General features: G+C 43.3%; 1 protein-coding gene across 1 annotated transcript in view; it reads right to left on the reverse strand.

The window, feature by feature from the left end:
* Positions 1-20,769, reverse strand: part of MTHFD1 (methylenetetrahydrofolate dehydrogenase, cyclohydrolase and formyltetrahydrofolate synthetase 1) — a 40,612-nt gene extending 19,843 nt beyond the window's left edge. Inside the window, exons 1-13 of the mRNA XM_035327457.1 lie at positions 20,482-20,769; positions 13,172-13,256; positions 10,820-10,879; positions 10,077-10,130; positions 9,575-9,711; positions 9,357-9,457; positions 8,886-9,022; positions 7,396-7,507; positions 3,630-3,757; positions 2,888-2,985; positions 2,040-2,213; positions 1,379-1,515; positions 1,047-1,093 (exon numbers count right to left, since the gene is read on the reverse strand). Coding sequence (XP_035183348.1) covers positions 1,047-1,093; positions 1,379-1,515; positions 2,040-2,213; positions 2,888-2,985; positions 3,630-3,757; positions 7,396-7,507; positions 8,886-9,022; positions 9,357-9,457; positions 9,575-9,711; positions 10,077-10,130; positions 10,820-10,879; positions 13,172-13,256; positions 20,482-20,522 — 1,311 coding nt within the window. The 5' untranslated portion in view covers positions 20,523-20,769. The remainder of the gene's footprint in view (positions 1-1,046; positions 1,094-1,378; positions 1,516-2,039; positions 2,214-2,887; positions 2,986-3,629; positions 3,758-7,395; positions 7,508-8,885; positions 9,023-9,356; positions 9,458-9,574; positions 9,712-10,076; positions 10,131-10,819; positions 10,880-13,171; positions 13,257-20,481) is intronic.
* Positions 20,770-21,880: the final 1,111 nt, after the last annotated feature.

The following is a 21,880-nucleotide window of genomic DNA, read 5'->3' on the forward strand; positions in this document are numbered from 1 at the left end:
CAATGATGTATCAAGGTCATTATTAGGTTTACTGACTCCAGGTACTTACATTTTATGAGACATGCATTGATAAATTAAAACACTCCCAAAAGACTACAGTATGTTTTTCTACCATGTGGGTCGTACTTAAAGTCCTTTCAACCACTTTGTTTCAAGACTGGGGCTGCTTCCCAGTGCTACACACACTGAAGTCTTTTAGCTAATCTCTCATCTTATTAATGTTCCCATACAGGAGGAGATTATTTTTCCTGTCACATCTATCATTCACACGTGTTCTTGGCACCTGAGTAAGTCAATCTTCTGCCTCCTTAACGTTTTTTTTTAAAGATCTTTTATGGACTTGCTGCATCAATTGAAACAAACAGCCCTTTTGATCTTTTCTGCTTTTCCTCCTGAAATTACCGTTTCAATCTGTAGTGCACAAAAGTAAGATTCTACATGCAATTACAAGAGAGTTGGAAGAAGCATGAGAGCACGTGCTACACGTGCCTTTCAGTTCCCTGCCCCCAAACACAGGATTTTACTCGTTGCCAAGTCACATCAGAAATACATTGTAGTGCCAGTCACCCACAGACTGAGGTCTTGGCATTATTGATTCCCATTTTCCCTTTTCACGTTAGTAATCTAAAACACAAGTACACCAAAATAGGTCACAGAAGGAGTCACTGACCACTAGTGCTGACAGAACTATTTAATATGCTTCCAAAATGTATTAGGTCATTATAATCTTAATTTCAGCACTGGGAAAAAGGAGGCATTGCATGTACTTTGCTGAAGGGTACGCAGCAATTCAGAAGTAGAAGAGAGGAGGGAACAGAGGAACTGGGAATTCTCAGTTCTGTAAAATACCTTGACCATGCAAATGCCCCTCTGAAACAACCAAAGAAGTGAGTTTTCTAAAGAAAAGGCTTTGCTGAAATCAAACTTTCATTCTTGGAGTGATACACTAGGCCATAAACAAAACAGATTTCATAAGTTATATGACTGCAGTGTCTCTTCAAGGTCTTTAAGCTGTATGTGCAATGAGGTTTTGTACAAAAAATTACCTCTTCCATGGGAATAACTTGAGAATAGCCACCACCTGCAGCTCCACCTACAGAGAAACAAACAAATCATGCAAATAAAGGTCTCCCTAGCCCAGAGTGATAATGCAGGTGTTTGTTTAATGACTAGGAAAGCAGCTACTGTTGAGCAGCTTAGTTAATATCCCAGCACAGCACTTGAGAACAACACTGAAAAACTTACTCAAGGTTTTTCTTTAATAAAGAAATGCAATCCTAACTGGGAATTTTGTAAAGCTACAATGTAGCAGAATAAAAATCTTCAAATGCCATCTTTCCCCATTTAGACCACCTGCAATCAACAGAACAGCACATACCCTTTATACCGAAGGTTGGCCCTTGAGAGGGCTGCCGAACACAGGCAAAGACGTTCTGATGAAGGTGTGCTCCTAAGGCTTGAACAAGACCTATGGTGGTGGTGCTTTTCCCCTCTCCAAGTGGTGTGGGAGTTATCCTGCAGTGACAAAGCACAACAGATACAATGAAACCCTTGTTGTAGTTGAGCCTCAAAACAGGAATAAAACAGGTACCCAGTGACTGCAGCTAATGCCAATCAAATTCTGGATTGTTTCACACTTTAGCTAATCTTCAGCAATTGACAACATGAATAAGATTGGCAAGTTACCACATAGCTGCCCAAGACCTTCCTCAGAAGCATCTTGCAGGTTACTGCAGAAGTCAAGCTGCTAGACTAGAACTCTGTGATCCAGTCTGCCCTTCATTAACCTGACCTGCAGAGCAAAACAATGCACCTCCAACAGAAAAATGTTAAAGTACATTCCCACTATTTGCTAAAAGAGGTAATTCTAGTTCCCAAACCACTAGATTGTCACAACATGATTTGCTAAAACCCAGAACACTCCATACAGTAAACTTACCAAAAGACAATACAACAACAAGCCATGCTAACAAAATTTCTTTTCATCTTGACACCATCACATACATAAGTGATGCTTCTCCAGCTAAGGAAGTACCTACCCAGTAACAACAACGTATTTGCCATCTGGCTGGTTCTTCAGCCGTTTCAGAGCTGACAGTTGAACCTTGGCTTTAGTTTGGCCATAGAGTTCCATCTCATCAGGGAGCAGGCCAACTTCTTTTGCAACTTGATCAATGGGCTTGGGTATGCAAGATCGCGATATTTCAATATCACTTAAAGAAAGAGAGCAAGATCAGTTTATAAATGTCACAGACTTCTCACAAATTTCCTGTTTCTGGCAGCATGACTCAAAAGCATCTGATATGTGTTTTAAAAGGGAAGCTTCAATGTTTTGTAGTTAAATGATTCAATTCTACCAATATTGGCTATATTAGAAAACACACACATCTTCAGAGGATAACAATAAAATGAAAGATAACACAAAAACAAAAAACACCAAAGCATGTCTTTCTATAGATACTGGATAAGGTTCCATTATGGTATTCTCTGTATTTTCAACTGCTCCTTGTGGACTCTACATCAAGAACTTCTACGTTAAGGTGCTAAGTTTTTGCCATGTCAGATATAAGAATTTCCCAAAATACAAGTGTCTTTCTACTTGCCGAATCAGCAACTACCTAGGCTCACCCAAAGTATCTATGGAAAACCATGTTTATGCCCTAATATTATAAGAATGACCCAAGCCTACATTTCAATATAAGTCACAGCACCAAGGGTTAGGTCTCTTTCCTTGGGGAGATCTCACATTGCTTTCTCACTAGATCTCTCCAAACTTAACCCCAGCTACAATCTACAAAGTTGTATGTTCTACGTTATGTAAAACTTGGGAATACAAGTGAGTACTACACTGCATGAACACTGCCAGTGGCTTCATTGAAGGCATTACCTTGGAACAGGCGTCTTCAGGGTAAGCTGGTTATATTGGATGTTCCATTTCCCAGGCTGGAACTTCTCCAGAAAACGTTGTGCACTCTCCACTGTGCTCTAAATTGAGAATAAGAATGCATTATAGCAACAACCACTGCATGAACCTTGTTAACAGAGACTCAAAGGCTTTCCCTGCCCCTCTATCTTAATTTGGGATTAATAACAAAGTGCTTTGATTAAAAACATTGCTAACAATCCAGAATGAGATTTTGCTTGGAATTTTCTTGAAAGGAATACAGATAGATATAGTCCAGTGAAGATGTTATTTTTATATAATTATAATACCTTCTATTGCAGCTTCCTTAAAAAAACAACAACAACAACAACAACACAACAACAAAACAACAAAGGAGCTGTTTTATACCACCACTTTGCTTCTCTTTATCCCATCATTGTGCAAACAGTTTTAGAATTACACCCAGAGCTTTGTAAGACAAGTTAATTTCTCACTGTTTTGAGAGGCCACAATTAAAAATAATATATATATATTAAAAAAATGTTCTTCTGTCCTAACATTTCCTTCAAGACCACTTTCTTCCTCAGTTTGCAAATCCTAACTAGGCCCCTGTAAGAGCAAGAAAGAAGCACCAATTGCTTTTGGTAGTGTGCTGATGATCAGCAGCAACATACCCCAAAGGCAAATATAGAGATGGGCTGAGAGATGTCTCTCACTCTGCCCACATACCTGCATTAACATGTACCTGCATTAACATGGCCACAGTCATAGGCCCAACGCCACCAGGAACTGGGGTGATGTAGGAAGCTTTTTCTTTTGCTGTATTGTACGCCACATCTCCTACAACTCTTTTTCCACTGGCCTTTGTGCTGTCTGGAGATTCAATGAAAAATTAAGTTACACAGATCACACGTCACCAAAACAACAGAGAAGGCAGCACCGACTGAAGCTGAAGCCCTTTCCTTTGCTGGATTAACCAAAACAGATGCTGAGTACCTAAGAAGCTGCAAAATAAAGTTAAAGCAACACCACAAGATGAAGCATACTTCACTCACAGCATCAGGGCTGATACACTACATCTTCTTACTAAGTGCCATCTATCCTCAGACGGACAGATCAGTCTCCCTTTCCTTGCAGATGCAATTATTTTCTCAACAGCATGTGCACCACAGGGCAGTCTGAAGACTCCCAAACAAATGCTGCTTCTGGCAGTCAGGGAAACAAAGCGTACACCTAGTCTTACATACGTGCAAGTATAACAAACAAATGGAACATACAAAACAGATGTCACCTGAACCACCCTCTCACAAATCCTGCTGTATTGCTCTAAAGGTATAGAACATCTTCCCATTTTGAAGAAGATATGAACCAATGATCTTGAAGATGCAAAGGAAGAAACATGGCTGGCTTGTTTCAAACCCCCAGATTTTCAGTTGCTTCATTCAATTTTGGAAGAAATCTAGGCCTTTCTATTGATAAAATTCATCTACCTTTGCAGAAACTGAAAACAGAAAATGCTGAGCTTTTCAATTACCTATTGCCATTTTAATGACGTACTGGTAATTACTGCAGTTCACAGATACCAGACTTGTCAAAACAAACCTCACAGGTGGCTTAACAGAGTTGCAGCAGAATAACCTCCTTTCTGGCAAAAAAAATAGTTATCTCCTGCTGTACTACATGACCTTTAAGATCACTGGTAAGCAGAGAAAATACAAAATGCATTAGCAAACTAGCAGAGCCATCTAAGGAGCTGACCAGTTAAAGACATGGCTTATAAAAAAAAGCAAATTTAAGTTTATCCTGGAATAGCAGGTCCTCATTTCAGGTTTAAGGTCCTAGGACACTTTAGGCAGTGTGGAAAAATGTATGATAGACTTTAATATTGTTATGCTAAAACATTATATTTATACAATTATATGTTTGTACAGAACATAATCAATAACTAACATACATTTGGTGAGGGGGAGGAGTGTAAAAGAAACCAAACTCACGAGCAGCTGATAATGGTAAAACTAGAGGGAAGAAAAGCAGCTCCTGCCAACACTGATGTTTAGCTGCACTGATACTGACAATTAGCAGTTTAGATGGTTTTCTGCTGCATTTATGTTTCAAGCGACACTTCTTTTTCCTAAAATTCAAAGCTCAACTATCACAGCTGTTAACATTGTTTCTACAGCAACTGTCAGCTTTGCTGCCCAAGCTGCAGACCAATCTGGCCTTCCAGCCCAGACAGTAGTTTTAATTAAGTTTGCAAAAGGCAAATAGTATAATTATATTTTCTTCCAAGGATTCCAAGCAGCCTTACCAACCACCCCAGCCAGGAAGACTCCAGGCCTCAAAATGAAGAAAACAAGCAATGAAACATGTGACTCCAAATACAAATAGACTGCTCTGTTACACAGACACAGCGATGAGCACAAGCCAAATAAGCCCCAGTCCTTGCCCCCGCATCCACACCTCACGCCAAGTGCTGCTGAGCACAACTTAGAGGCTACTCAATTATCTTTAAAATATCCTTTTGAAGGCAAGCTCATACACAGCACTTTCTGCTTCTCCCCATTAATTTTACCTTCTTAATATTCATTATTCTGCTCTTGAAGAAATAGTTACAGAAAACATCAGTGACACTATAACCTTTCCCAGTGCCTGTGTCTTTTTTGGTACAGTAGGTTTTGTAGCCAGCTGGAACATATGAGAAACAACAACCAAGGACTTGGAAATTCAAGAAATGAAGGACATGCCTACACATATGTAATAAAGAGGTGCGATGATGCAGCAGTAGGGAGCAAAATACAAATAAAATGCAGTCTGGAAAGTGAGTAAGACACTTGTCTGCTCCAGTAAAGGTTTCAGGCAATCCTCTCTTCCTCTCTCTCCCTACCCAAAGACTCGTAAGAAATTCTGTTCAACTGTAACACAAATGCAAAAACAGATGTGCCCAAATTGTCCAAAGCGGGAGCCTTAGGAGCACACAGGCCAGCCTCCATTCAAAAGCACAACATCTACATCTCACGGTGCTACACAGCTATAACATTTCTAGATCCAACTGTGCAAGTCTGCATGAAGCTACTTGTACTGATGTGCCAAATCACATTGGGATTTGCCCCTACAGATGCAAAATATAGGTACATCCAGAGATTTCCTTTTCCTTCAGCTGCTATCGCATCTACACCTAGCAGGCACCTGGCTGTGTGCGCTTAAAGCTCCGTGAAGATGTATGACAGCTGTGGCAGAGTGCTCAAAGCACCATCACAGCTAGCACTAATACTCCATCTGTACAGCGATGTAGCTGGAGAAGCTGGCAACCCAGCTTCTCTTTTGTAGCATTGCCATTCCCACAATACTGCCACTGGTTTTCCAAAAGATTCATCTGAAATTTTTTTTCACAACCTACCAGAAAGGAAGGAGGAGATAGAAAAAAAACTCAGCAGCTTCAGAAAACCACAGAGAAGTCTGTGGTATGCATCATTCTGAAATGTGACAATTTCCATGGTACTCTCTCAAGCACCGTCCACTGAGCCTTTATTTGTCACATGGTAGTGGGGGAGAGTCCACACTGCTCTGCTTCATGCATATCAGCAGTGACCCTGTGTTTTTTTGGCAAGTTGCCTAAGTTTGGGTAGTTTGGTACAAATACTTCATCAAACAAACAGCAACAGCACAGAGTTTTTTAATTTTAATTAGACTGCAGATTAATGTTTTTAAATGCAACTCAACGTCATCTTTGAGGAACAAGATTGTTGAGCAGAAATTTCTTTACGTTCCTTTAAATAATGGCAACAAAGTGACTGATTAATTATGAAAATTACGGTTTAAAAACCTTGTGGGTGTAGCACAGAGATAGTTGGATGGTGACTAATTTTCCATATCATTGAATATCTGCAATTTGGATTTTTAAAACGAGGTGAAAACAGAAATTGCCACACTGCCTGTTCCTCAGCTACTTGAAACCCTACCTCAAAATCCATTACGTTCAAACACTTTGTTCTGTGCCAGAGCCACTGTCACCAATACTCTTGCAGAAACTGCTTTGTTTCAAGACAAGAAGCCTAAAAAGTTAGATGTTGTGATTCAACAAATCCACAGCTACTTTAAGAGATTGCTTGCCATTTATGTATTTCAAACAGAACAGCTTAATGAGACCTAACTGCAAACTAATGACAGCAAAGCTCCACACAGGAGTGACAACAGCAGCGGGATTTCACTGTGTAGTTGTGGCAAATTACATGGATATTGAGTTGTAACACTGCATAGGCCTCCTCTTTTCTCTACAGATAATCAGCCTCATTGATGGAAGAAACAAAACCGCCACTGATCTGCTTCAGGGCAGTACTTCAGAGCAACCCTCATTTTGTTCTGGCATCTTGAGGGGTTGCCATCATTACCTAAGATAGACTTCAAAGAGAAAGAAGTCCATATGGACTAGAAACACCAAGGAAACTGTATCCATGTACTTACATAGCAACATATACAAATAAATCCCCAGTCTTCATACATTACCCACGCACCTGGCACATGGTTAATTCCACAGTCTATTACGATCGCACCAGGTTTGATCCATTCACCTTTTACCATTTCAGCTTTACCAGCTGCAACCACCAGGATATCAGCTTTACCAACCTATAAAAAAAATCCAAACAAACAACATCACATCACACCAGCAGTAGAAAAAGGCAGAGCTGCTTCAACAGCAACTTAAATCAGCTCCAATTACAGTGAAATTGTGTGCTCACCCATTGCCACTGGAGGAATGTGAGGGCATCATTAGTGACGACAGGTATCTAACGGTTCCTTGGCAAGGACAAGTTTCCACAGCCAGAAATTACAGCCTATTTTCACACTCCTACCCTGAACTGTTGCTAGTCAACACTTCACAACCTCCACTGAACTCTTCTCCATGATTCCCAAGTGGATCATATACACTACTTTTAGATGAAAAACCTTCTGCATACTCTTATCTCCCTCCCTCCAAACTTCCCTGCATATTGAGCTGCTCTTCTCACTACTAGAAATACACCCAACACCCATCAGACAGCTGCCAAGAACAACCCCTACGCACGACAGTAAGCTGCAATTCATTTGTGGCAGCACTGTCTTGTGGTTTTTATGTCCAGGCCCGTATAACAAGCCACTTGGGGGGAAGTTGATTATAATTCAGCACTAGTATTTGTTCAGGCAGTACTCAACAAGCTTCATAGATCTGGTCACAAATCTGCTACTAGAAACTTGGACTGAAGTTCTTGTCACGTCTTGCACTGCTTCATTCACGTCAGCTTAGGGAGCTGCTGTCCCTTGGAATTTTTTCTTTTCATCTTAAAGGGTGATAAGCTATTTTTACGATTTCATTAAGAATTAGCACTTCAGTTCTTAATCAAACTAATGACAGTCATATTGAACAGCAACTTCATGAGGCATTGCAGTGTTTCTGATCTTGCATTTGAGTTCCACTCAAATACACCTACCCCCTTTCCAGCTTTGATACTTGCCTACGGAGCCTGGCAGTGTTGATTGCTCAACAAAATTCAAGTAGGTGGCAGCACAGCAACACACTATTCCTGTCACTCTCACTGCTAAAGAAAAAAATGGTACCAGCTCCCAGTCATAGAAAATAGACTGGAACAAAAACCTGGAGAAAAAAAAATGGTCTAGCATTTCCCAGCCATTACAATAAAAGACCACTGGGCCTTTTTGGGATAAAACAAAAACTTACGTTGTCTTGCAGGCCACTACTTGGAGAGCAGGTGGGGAAGATAAAACTCTCAGTACTCACCCAAACAAAACAAAATAAATATTTTTTTGTTTTAATCATAACCCTCTAATTAAGAGCCTTATACCAGCAGAAGAATTAATGCAATCACCCAATGAACAGGACTGGGAAACTATTTCAGATGGAACAACCCAGACCTGCTGATTTATACAACATCAGGCAGAAGTGTGCAGCTGGTAGCACTGACTTGCAGCAGATAACTACAACCTCATGCATCCATCCTTTCCTTACCTCCTCAGCCAGTGTTGAGGTCTTTGAATGGCAAGTGGTTACTGTTGCATGATTCCAGAGCAGCAGGTCATGCATAGGAGCACCGACAATCTTACTGCGACCAATCACTACAGCTCTTTTCCCTGCAACCTGGATGCCTGCACCACAGGAAGTTAGAAGAAAATAAAATCAGGTCATTGTGCATCCAAACACAAACTCATTCAAACCACTCTGGAGTCTTTTGGTCAGTTTAAGTTGACACTAGTTCAGGATGCTATTTTTCTTTTGGGTCATTTATGGTAGGGAACTGGAGAGTTGGAAGGGAGGGAGGAAAGATGAATTGCTTTAAAACTAGCTCTTCTTCAATCTGAGGAGTCAGAGATGAAACATGGCAACACAACAGAAGTTTCAGTGTGAGACAGCCTCACAGCATGCACAGTTTCTCCTCTCATTGAAGACTAGTGCACTAATGAATAATGGAAACCCCCTTACCTGTCTGACTGATGAGTTCCATGCATCCCTTTGGTGTACAGGGAATAAAGCAGTCTCCAAGGTCTCCTCTGGAGAGTTTCCCAGCATTGATGCTACTCAAGCTGTATATTGAAAGAATAAAGGCCAAGTAAGATTCTCAGATTCATAATCACCAGTCAAAAGAAAGAGGTTTAATTCTGGAGTAGCTGTCATGTTCTCCAGGGGTGATGTCAGCTTACCCATCTACATCCTTCTCAGGTGCAACAGCATTGGTTATTTTTTCTGTATTGATGGGTTTATCAGAATCAAGTGGCAGCTGCACTATAAAGCCATGAATTGCAGGGTCTCCATTCAAAGAGGCGATGCACTTGAGGACCTACAACAAGGAAAAATCAAAAACCTAATGGCTGATAAACTGAAGCAAGCCTCATGCAAGGAAAAAAACACAACCTGATCTAGATTAAAAGACACAAACAACATACTTTGTTTTTCCATACAGGACTATAAATGACTCACAGTTTTTATTTTGAGAAACACCTGCTAAATTTCTAAATTGCATGCAGTATTGTTTTAGTTTTATTATTAAAATAAAAAAAATCTCAGCAGATTCCAGTTTCCAGTTCTTTTTTTCATGAGTTAGTAGCTACAGAAAAGCAGTCTTTTTTATAAGTCACGATAGCAAAGACAATTTCATCCCTTTAGCTCAATCTCAAAATTATATGATTTTTTTATACTACTTACCTCAGCTTCTGTTGCTGTGTTTGGCAGTTTTATGTGATTGGCACTGATCCCAATCTGCAAATGAGAATACCCAGAAATTATCTGATTTCTGAAATGACACCAGAGCGCGATCTGGCTGTTCTCTCAATCCAGCTCACCCTCATCTATATCGTGTCACACTTTCCAGGTCTTATCTCCTTTTATTTGGAAATACCAATGAAAGAGAAGATGAAAGATTAGCGCTTTGCCCATTTAGACTGATCCATATTTCAGCTGTCCTGTTCACCTTTTGACATGAACAACATCATCTTGGCTTGACAGCACACTGCTGTGAAATGCCAGCAAAGATGCCCACTGTCACCCAGGAGAACAGGGACGCATAACATTCCCAGCCTTGCTGTAGCATGTCATGTACCGCTTGGTGACAGATGTCCACGTGTGCCTGCAGTTGCCTTACAAGACACTGAGGTAAGCACATGGCCACACGTCAGTAAAGACAGAACACCAGACACATGTAATCTAGCTCATTTCACAAAAGGTAGCACCGCCCCACAATATTGCTACAGGGTATTCTACTCAGCTGTCAGATTACACATCTCTATTACTTCCGTGTAACAAGGAATTCAGGCTAGCACTGGTTTCTCCAGTACAGGCAAAACGTAGCTATTCGACTTCCATCTGTAATTTCATGGTCAGATTGGATCTATTGTAGGAATCCGATATTGAAAAAAAAAAACAAACAAAAAAAACAGTTTGGGCATTACCTCAGCAGCAGCTTTCAACTTCATATTAATGTAGAGGTTCGAATCGTCCCGATTTCCAACCTAAAGTCAAAAAGACAGTTGAGTCACCCTGCAGAGTAGGGACCCAGTAACAGACTGAGAAGGGCTTAACCCTTAGCTTCCTAGAGCTATACCAAGGGGAGAGAGGTATTCTTGAATAACTACAAAACACCCTGATACAGGCTGTAGGCAGCTGAAGCTAACCAAGTGTTCTTTCAAGTAAGAGGCAGCTAAAGGGAGGTTGTCTGATCTTCTACGTAAATACCATTTACATCTCTTGGAAAACCCTTAGAAACACAGTGCTCTCCAAAGCAGAAAATATTGCCTGCCATCTCATCTGAGAAAGTTAATTAACATGATCAGCAGGTGCTGATAACATCCAATTATCTGATTGAGGCTTTCAGAAAAGTTGGGCCTCTTTGAGAATAATTTTATTCACATGCATGCCTAATTTTATTCAAATGCATGCCTTTATGGAGAGATTTCTTCCACTGCAGGTTTTGTACCTTGGGAATTTTCCTGTCAAACAAAAACAAACAACAAAACAAGAACAAAGTGATGCACATGGAGAAAGCAGTAAGTAGAACAAATACCCATCGTTTTTGGCAGTACTGGGTGACTACAGTGCCACTGCTTGCATCGTCCAGTATGTTTTGCTAAAGATCCTTGCAACCATAAGAATATGAGGGGCAAATAGGAAAAAAAACGATAAGTGAACTCTTGAAACCCAGTTCTACCTGAAACGTGGGAGCTATTGCTGGTTTTCACACTGACCACAAGATGCAGGGGTGACTGTATCGCCCAGTCACCCAGCATGCATTGTTTTCTCTTCCCTGGGCTTATACAAAGTGGCTGTCTCCCCTGCAGAGTCTGCTGAATTTACGAGAAGTTATGTCTCACACAGACAGAAGAGAAGAAAGGGAGATGTTAGCAAAAAGACCACATACAGTGTGCGGAAGAGGACATTTTTGACTATGGGACAAAAATAAAAGTTTAACTGAATTATTCTTCCAGCTCAAAGGTTACCAGATGCCTCCCAAGAAAAGCATCCATACTGCATCTGGTGCAGTTTATCAGAAATAGCTAATTGCCCTGACTTAACTGAAAAACAGACAGTTGAGAATATCTGTATTTGCAGATGAGCTTCTTTAACCTCACCCTTTTTGGTAACTTACAGAAATCTCAGAGAGTCAACAAGCAAACAAGCTGTAATGGACTTACAACTGAGACAATTTAGGATTGAAGAAAACACAGGCCAACCAAGAATTCCAGTAATACTACAGGGCAGCAATTTCTGAAGATAGTTTACAAGGTCAGCATTTCAAAAACTTCCATCAAATCATCTCTCACTAAATTTTAAATAAAGGACCTTCCCCTTTCGTTATAAAGAACTGAAGACAAGTCTTCTGTAAAGCTGATTTTCTTAAAGCTAATGGAAAACAAAACCAGAAAGAAAAGACATGAACAAATTTGATCCTGCCATTAAAGATGAACATGTTCTTTGTGTACTAAAGTTGTTTTAGCACTGAAAACCAGATACAGCTCTTTAGGAGCCCAAAATACTAAACAAGGAGAGAAGCCCCTTCTCTAAACAGACATTTTTCATCCATCATTTCTTTGTAGCCACCAAGTTGTATCCTGTTTCATGACAATTGCTACTGCTCATCACTTTCAGATCTAAGCGAAGAGTTTCCATTTCTTACATCTGCCAAGAAAAAAAAAAATCACTTAATTCTACCAAACACTGGTCCCAAACCTGCATTGATTAGTGCTTTGTCCATCCACAAGCATTTCTAGGTAGACCCTAGCACCTACTCAAACTTTTGACAGATACCAAATTCAGCAATCGGATTTTGTTCCATCCTCTGCACTCGAGGTCTTCTAGGACAGGAATTTTGTTTTGTTTCCTTCTGTCTTCATGTTCTCACGTAACAGCAGACCAAATCTTTTAATAAAGCCCCCATCTCAAAGATTTCTGGTATAAACACATCTCTGAGAGCTAACACACTTTGGGGCTCTGACAAATCTAAAGACTTGGAAAGTCTACTAGCATTGCTTCCTGTTAATAGGCAAGAAGCCTATTTCATAAATACAACACACAGAATGGCAAGGGTCTGAAATAGGAAACAAAAACAAAACCAATTTTTCTGGGCCCCAGTAACTGGGGAAAAGACACCACAGAACAGTATTAACATCCCACATGGAGATCTGCACTTCTGTTCCATACAAAAGGTTTCCATTTTGCAAAGCAGTTTTGGTGATGCTCATCAGCTGTCCACTTATCATTGCAAAGCACCACAGATTTTCCATAGTTGTCATTAGAGAAAACAATACCTGCAAAATTGCAAGTCCTGGTGTGAAGCCTGGAAATTTTTCTTTCATCTCAGCAACTTGCTTCTTTAATCTCTCTCTCACTTGTCTGAGGAGGGAAGAAAAAAACACACAAGATAGAAGTTAACCATAGGTCTGAATTCTCATATAACTCTAAGACAAGGGGTTGAAATGCAAGACAAGGGGATGAGCAGACCAGCAAACACAAATTTAGGCCTTGAGTACATCAGTCCCAACAATCTCCAAATAAGACTGATATCCAAGTCAGTAAGACATTTTGGATGTTTCATGCAGCCTCCCCCTGCACTCCCTCCTCCCCCTGATTTTTGAAGCCCACGCTGTGCTTTTTTACCACCCTCTCCACACAGCAGTCTCACAGGACACAAGGGAAAACGTAGTACAAAACATGGCATGGAAATTCCTAGGATTTCCAGCTCCCTAATCAAAAGCAAATCCCCTTTCCATACATGCCATACCAAGTCTGTCTGTATCGCACAGGCACCAGTCAACGTCGTCACACATGGTGTCTTGGCAAAGGATGACAGAACTACAGTGGTAAGACTGCAAAAGAGCCAAGCAGGGTATCCCCGAAGCTACACCTCTGCTACAGTTGGTCAATACTATTCGTTTCCCTGCTTAAGGCAGGGCTGGATACACTACGGTCCTACGCTCACCCTCCTGCTTCTCCTCTGCTCCTGTGCTTGCCCACAGGCACATGGGAAAGTGCCCTCAGGCTGGGGCTTCCAACAAGGCAAACATTTTGCGAGCAAGAGAATGGGGGAGAAAGAGAAATGAAGCAGCAAGGAAAACTAAGTCCTGGAAGACAGCTCAGGTTACCTCTTCAGCAAAGAGAAGTTTAAGGATATAATTATTAAAACACAACTTTGAGATGGGAGCATGAGAGGATTAGTTTATCTAGCTCCGATGTCAACTCAAACCCAGTTCACTATACAATGTTTTAGAGGTAACAGGTACTCACTATCAAGAAATCAGCTTCAGCAGCTCAAAAGCCACTATCACCACCCTCCCTGCCTCCTTGCACTCTAATTTCTCAGTCACTGTCTGGTCCCACATGCATGAGCCTTCATCAGGTAAGGTGGCGTGGAAGAGGTGATGGTGGTGCAGGTTTGTTAAAAATGCCAACAGCAAAAACCTGGGACAGAGTGAGTAGATGATGCCTGGGAGGCTGCAGTTCCAGCCACATAGCCCCTAAATTGCAGGATGACAGGTAGCAAGCGAAACCAACTCTCTACTGCAACCAAGCTCCAAATCAGAAACACCAGAGACAAGAAGACAGGGAAACAGGAGCAGCACGTTGCTGTGCTGGAGCCCATCAGCACCATTCCCAGGGGACAGCTGCAGCTGGCGCAGCCAGAAGCAGCCCCGAGGCCAAGTCCCACCGCAGGGAATCACCCAACCTCCTGCTGTGTCCCAAATCAAGCTCCTCTCCTGCCGCACCACAAATGCCATGTCCAGCTCTGCTACAACCAAGAAGCAGGTTCAGAGTATGTATAGGTGTTTGCACCTGGCCAAGCTGTTTGAAGGCTTTTAACAAGCTCTGGTAAAATAAGTTGTTTTCAGTCGTCCCTCAGAAATAGTGATTCCTACCTTCCCTTTAGTTATCACCTCTGCAAAAGATTTGACGCTACGGCTGGCTTGCTATGACACTGTTTTCTGAACTCACCGGGCTTGTCCCAGCAATTCTTCATGCTGAAGCAACAAAAATCCATCTGCTGGGTGGCAGCACCTCACTTCAGCTGTAAGTTCCCTAGGGAAGGCACGAACTCTACACCTGCTGACACAATAGGGTCTGAATTCACGCGGAGCCCTTAACAGCAGCGTGGGGATTGCAAAGAGTGTCTGAAACCCACTGCTAAGTGGGTGCTGCAGGCCATCTCTTTGAAGGAGCTTTTTCTGAAAAGAGCCTCTGCTGCAACCTACACAAAGCACTGGAAGGAAGACACAGCACTGGTTTGTGGCCTGCAAACAAAAGGAAATGCAAACAAACACAAGAAGGGTCATAATTCATGAGGCAGTAATGCTCTCATAAGGGACAGTCATCTGGAGAAGGTCTCAGATCTGGGATTCATTCTGAATTCAGTCTCTTCCGGTAGAAGAGAAGCAGTCCCAAAGCAGTCCCACCTGAGGGTCTAATTTCCCTCTATCTGTGAAGTAGGGCTAAGGCACGCTTTTACACCTAGCAGCCACGACTGCTCAGATATTGTATTGCTGTAATTTTCTGTAATTAGGCACTAGCTCATTTCCCCGTCAGCTACAGAAGAGAAGTAAAATGCACAAAGAGGTGCTGCCAATATTGACTTGCTTTAGGAGCCTTGATTCAAGGAATCACTTGTTAGACAGCCACCTAGTGTTAACTACCAGTGCTCTCCAGTTACTAGAAGAGCCACAGGTGAAAGGGTAAAGAGAAATTTAAGCTTAAAAAAAGAAAACAAAACCCACAATTTTAACACGTGCACTCACAAAATATGTTACAAAACAGTCTTTGCGAGTCTGCAGCCATTGTGTGACACAGTTTGCCAAATTCTATTGTGGACTTCAGGCGTTCACAAAGATTAAAAGTTCATACTGATAAATTAACAACATTTTTATTACTAGTATGAAAACACTTTCAAGTTTTCAGACAAATTGGCAGCTGTACGTGGCTGTTTCTCCCAGAGCCTTCCCTCTGGCACTAAGACCCCTTGAGTGCAGCATGTTCTTCCATGAACAAACACACTGCAAACAAGGGTCCAGGGTCCAGCCAGGTTAAGGACAGCACGTGGCTCTGGGCGTACAATGACAAAGCCAGCCCCAGAGATGAGAGAAGCTGTTAGCCTTTCTTCCTCTAGACTGCAGCAGCGGGCAGAATTTAAATTTACAAAGCGAAATTCCCAGAACAGCGAAGGACAAACCACCCCACACAAAGATGAGAGAAGCCCAGCTCCCATGCCAGCACCTCCTCAGGCAGCCCACCCCCCCACACGTATGGGATCTGTACACGTAATGGCTGGCGTGGCTGCGCTGCGAGCGTACACAGCACCGAGCTGAAGACAACATCAGGCTGTATTCCCATCCCTTCTGTGGATAAGAGGGCCCAGGGTCTATGTGAACACTGCCAAACACACAACCCAGGCAATACCTCCTTCAGAGACAATGATGCTCGAGAAGGGGCCTGCCCCAAAGAGAAAGGTTTGGCTTCACTGCCTGGGTCACAGATTCCCCAAAGGTTTCAGAAATGTGCATCCAAACTGCTCTTGCTGCAGCCGTCCAGAAACGGTTGTGTAAGGCTGATGATCTCCCCGGGTCCCACAGCATCTTGGCCAGGGCTGTTGTCCCTACAGCCATTCTTCCTTATGGCTTAGAGCACTGCCACTACTCACCTTCTTCTGTCCCCATAAAAACAAAAACAAAAACAAAAACACCCAAACACCCAACAACTGCAGAAACAACAACCTTCCCCTTCCCTGAACAACAACAGCACCATGCGCTAAGCAGCAGGTCAGCTGCTTCATCTTCAAATACTGTGAGGAGGCTGCAAGCGAGCATGCCACAAAATAACCTCCTGGAACCTCAAAGAAGCAAGACAGAAGAGCCTCTCCTGGGGGGTCTCACAAGTTGGCTGTCCCAGTGCAGTGGTACCAGATGGGAAACGCCCTAGGAAGGTCTATCTGAACACTGTTGGTAACTCAACAGATGGCTCCATTTGAGGAAGACACTACTGAGACAACAGATCTGGCATCAGTTCACAAGTCTCCTGCCCCATGCTGCATGATCCTGGCACACTGTTGCCATCTCCTAGAACTGTCTGCTTCTTTCTACCACTTTCACACTCCTGAGGTTTTTTGTTTGTTTGTTTGTTTGTTTGTTTTTTAAACCACCACTCTTTGGTTTTGTCAGCTTGCATGAGCACTCCTCAGGCCAGATAAATATATGGACACGCTTTTGCTTTTTTACAGGCTTTTCATCATGTCCAGAAAATTCATGCAAGGAAGGCCACCCTTAGATATGGCCATAAGGCCATCCTCCAATCGATAAGGACTCAAACCACATTTGTGGAGCTGCAAGGTCTTCAGACAATATTCTAGGCAATATCTACAATGGCCTTTCTTCTCAAAGAGTGATGATAAAGTTTTTTTCCCTTTCACAGGCTCTGAAGTGGCAGCCCCTACATGTGCTGCCCTCAGGACTCTTTCCATGCCACCTGGCGCTGATGTGCACAGATCAGAGCACTGGCGCCCTGCTGCCTACCAGACGTGTTCTCGCCTGCAGCCTCTTCAGAGGAGGGTCCCATTCCTTCACTGTCTGTACAGCACCTAACACAAAGGGTTCTTGCTCATATTTGGGGCTGCTCGGTGGTACGGAGCTGTACTGGACCACACAGTTCACTTTAATTTAGTGCATCCACAGTGCAGTATCTCTAGTGCAAGCCTGAAACCTTCTGGGTAGGATCTGGTTAACAAGGTCTCATGGGTGATTCTTTTTTTCTTCCAGTTTGGACTAGATTTAGCTGTAGTTTCTAAAGGAACTTCAAAAAGCCCTATTAGACCAAGTGTGAAAAAGCTGAAGTGTTGTCTTATTACTGCACTGCTTACCCCAGTTAAGTTTAGCCTGATCATTGCTATATCCATTCCTTTATATACATAAATGCCACACACTTTTATCGCTACTTTAGCTCAAAGCACTACCTGCCCTAACCCTAGGGACTGGGAGGGATGCTCAGAGTTCTCCCTGCCAGCACAACACATCAGCTGCTAATCCAGACCAGCGATGCTGGTGTGTTCCTGGTGCTAGTAATCAGTTCAAGCCAAGTCAGGGGTTTCCAAGTATATGGGCCATTTTCTAAACCTACTTCAGGTGGCACAGCTGAACACACTGCTCACTGCAGCAGAAATAAGCTGTAAGGAAGGGCCACTACAATGTTTTCCTCTGAGTATCTGTTTCAGATACAGAAACAGTATTTTTATTGCAAAGAAATAATATTAACTGAAAACAGGTTGAGCATATCGTATTTTGATTCCTTCCAGCCCTCCACATTCTGCATACTGAAAGCACTGTTTCTCCACCTCTTACTAATCATTTGTTTACTGTACTGTTACACAATAACTCATCTTTTGCAACTTATTTGCTCATGGGGCAAATCTAAGTTGTAGCAAAAATCTAAGGCTCAGTTGCTGCGAAAACACCCAGAGAAGTTGAGGAAAACCACCAAGAGATAACTCTTGAACTCAGGTTCATGCACAACCCATCCAACATTCAATATCTTTCATAAACTGTCCAGGCATAAGTGTTTGCTTCTACTGAAAGCTGTCTTATTCAGAGAAGTACTAACTAGAACACCAAAATCCTACACACACTGTGATGCCCGCTGCTCTGCGTATTCTCTCCCCACCCCTGCCAACATGTTTCACTAAAATAAGGATGTCACTACTTACCTGATCTTTTTTCTTTTTAAGTAACTGACATGACTAAAACAGTTATTTTCTTCATCTCTCTCTAGGAAAGGGGTGGTTGGTGGCAGGAGAAAAAAGTTCATAACACTTTGAAAGTTTTTATTTAAAACACACATGCAAACCCAGAATTACCTAGTTGATACACTACTTGATTCATTCACCTCCTTTGTTAATAACTGACTAACTTACAATCAGTCTTCTTGGTTAAAGTGTAAAGTAATAAAAAAATGTACAGTAACTGAAAAGACTTTGCAGGTGATGTAAAGCTAGAAACAGTCCCTTTCTACAGCAGACAATTCAGTTGAAAATTCTTAGAAGAAGCACACGCTTATCACTTGCTTCTTCTACTGACAGACTTTTGGCCTGGGGGTGGGTTCTGGACACCGAGAATCCTCTGGATCAGCACTTATCCAGAGGGTCTGGAAGAAAGAGACAGATACCTGCAGGTGGATGGCCCATTTCCTCATACCTTCTTAAGTACTCCACTAGGAAAAAGCAAAAATCTGTAAGACCCATCCCTATAGACCACACTACAGTTTTGCTATGTTGGACATAATCACATCAGAAAGGAAATCTGAAGTGGGCAGACCCCTAGGTCCATACCAGACCCCTACCAGCACCACACAGATGTCACGGAGAACACACGGGGTTCAACACTGACAAAAGCATAAGATATAGCGAAGTACACAAGGCTGAGGGACTGAAATTCACAAGTTATCATCCTAATAATTGGCCCCCAAGTTACTGATTAAAAATACACCAGCAGCCTTTTGTCATGGATATTTAGATTCAAGACAAAGTAGGCCTACTTTTCAGAAATGCTGCACTGTCTGTTGGATGTAGATGGGCCGCATTCAGCAATACCTAGGATGAGGTCCTTCGACTTTCCAGAGATTATTTTAGACCAAATCAAATTTACACCTTCTATCCAAATTCCTGGGTTACAGAGAGAACGTACCTAATGAACCTAACTAACATTAACATGGAATACCACAACGAGTGTTACTCTTTGCTAAACACTGCGTTGCCCTAGTGCATGTGTAGGAATGTGCAAGTATTACAGTGTAAGTATAGCAGCGTACTGTAAAGTAGCAGTTGGAAAAATAGGCACGCTAAGACACAACACCCAGGGCTTACCAGCTGGGTGAAAACTGAAAGCAGAAGGAAGCCTTTAGGGTCTGACAAATCTTTCAAACAGTGTTTGCAGGACACGTGCTAACACACATCCTGGTGTTGTCCAATATACAGGTTGATTTATCCTGCTTTAAAAAGGGGGAACCAATGCTTGCACAGTACGAGAACAGAAACTGAAGCACAAGTTCCCAAGTCCCACTCATAAAAGCATCCTGGCAGCAGCATGTAAATTCACAGCAGACCAGAAGCCGTCGAGCAGTTTCACCTCCGTGTCTGCCTGGGCCTTATCTCAGGGCAGACGCTGAGCTCCCCGGGACCACAGAGCCGGGGGGCAGGCTGAGCCTCTGGGCAGCAGCACTGCTGGGACGACACTTCCAGTTCTTCCCGAGGCCCTCAGTGCTACTCTCGTTTAACAGTGCACCGTTTCCACACAGGAAGAAGCCAGCTTGAATTAATCCCACGTAGTAAAAAAGCTTCGAGGTGTCTTAAAACCACCTCACCCTGCCAGCAAAGACCACCGCAGCCCTTTGCCCGGGGCTGGACCCCCCGGGCACCCTCCAAACCCCAACCCCACACAACCTCACGGCTTTCCTCCCAGGTCACAGCTAGCTCGGGGGGCAGAAACCCCCACGGACCCGCAGCGGGGGCTGCCCGCCTGCTCCCTCCTTGCTTCCCTCCCTCCATGAGGAAGCGTCCCCAGGGGGCATGGCGGGCCGGGCGGGTACATACGCGGAGACCGCCTTGCCGCTGAGGATCTCGGCGGGGGCCATGGCGAGGCCGAGGAGGCAGCAAGCAGAGCTCGGCGGGGCTCGGGAACCGTCTGTGGGACGGGCTGTCCCTAGCGGAGCCCTACTCCTTGCCCCACGTGGCCCCAAACTTGCGGCCGCCGCCGCCAGCCCCCCAGCGCGCAAGCGCTGCCACCGCCCCGCCACGGAGGAGGAGGAGCGGGGAGCCCGCAGGCTCCTCTGGGTGCCCCGGTCCCCCTGCGATGGCCGGGGGGTGCTTCCCGCGTTGCCGCCTCGGCTCTTCCCGCTACCGGAGGGAGCCGGGCTGCGCCGCGAAATGGCCGCCGGAACGCCTCAGAGGCGCCGCTGCCGGTCCCTGCCTCCTCTCGGCGGCGTTTCCCGGCGGGGAACGGGCCTTTTTTTTCATGTTTTCAACTCGTCCAACGTAAAGTCACGAAGCTCTGCTGGCTAGATAGCGTAGAAAGTGGATGAAGGAGAAGATGGGGTTTTGGCTCACAGGAGTTGCCATGAGCAATAGAGACAAGTTCCTAACAGTTGCCTCCAAGGGGTGTACTTTGAGTAGTCCCACCGGGGCTAATGAAGGTGCGGTTTCCTGTCAGGCAGGCTGCTCCACTCCGTACAATTCGCCATCTGTACTGTTTACATAGCCAACACTTAATGTTACTCTGCAGGCAAGTGCACACATTTTAGGGCCTTGCCTGAGAGAGTCGGCTTTCAATGATTTTCTCACAATGGAGATGGGAAAAGCAGTTGAGTATCATTGCTGAAGCAGACTTGTTAGGACCCAAATAAGTTACAGAACTCATCAGTTTGTCTTATCAGTTTGATACCTAGCACAACGTCAGAGAACAGGCCCATGACTCAAGAAAACAATGATAAAAAGATCAAGATGGTGGTGCTAGGTTGGGTTGGTGGAGAGGCAGCACATTCGTGTCCTGCAGTAAGGCATTATTTCTGTTACTGCTGCGGGACCTAGCACAGTCTGCCGCATGTGGTGCCCGTACAGCAAGGAAACGGTTCAGTGCTAATGCAGCAGCAGTCCCAATGAGAATTTAGGACTTAAAAAACGTGTTTGGAGTGCTTTCACTTAGATTGTTATTTTATTGCTTAGAATGCATAGGTTTGGGAAAATAAAGTTCGTGTTACAAAGAGTTTAATGAGAAAGCATTCAGTCCTACTCCATTACATCATGCTACTCTGTGACGCAATTAGTTCACAAAGGGATTTTGGGGATTTTGAGAAGGGAGAAGTCCAGGCATCACAGCTTCCACCTAGAGCATAAAACTGTGAGGATGGAAATATATAGGCAGGTCTGTTTGAGAAACTCAGAAGCTTTAGGGTAGCTTCTCTAGAATTCTAGGAGGGGAAAATAAACCATACAT

Source organism: Oxyura jamaicensis, chromosome 5 (genome assembly GCF_011077185.1).
Source record: "Oxyura jamaicensis isolate SHBP4307 breed ruddy duck chromosome 5, BPBGC_Ojam_1.0, whole genome shotgun sequence".
In the NCBI taxonomy this organism is placed as follows: Eukaryota; Metazoa; Chordata; class Aves; order Anseriformes; family Anatidae; genus Oxyura; species Oxyura jamaicensis.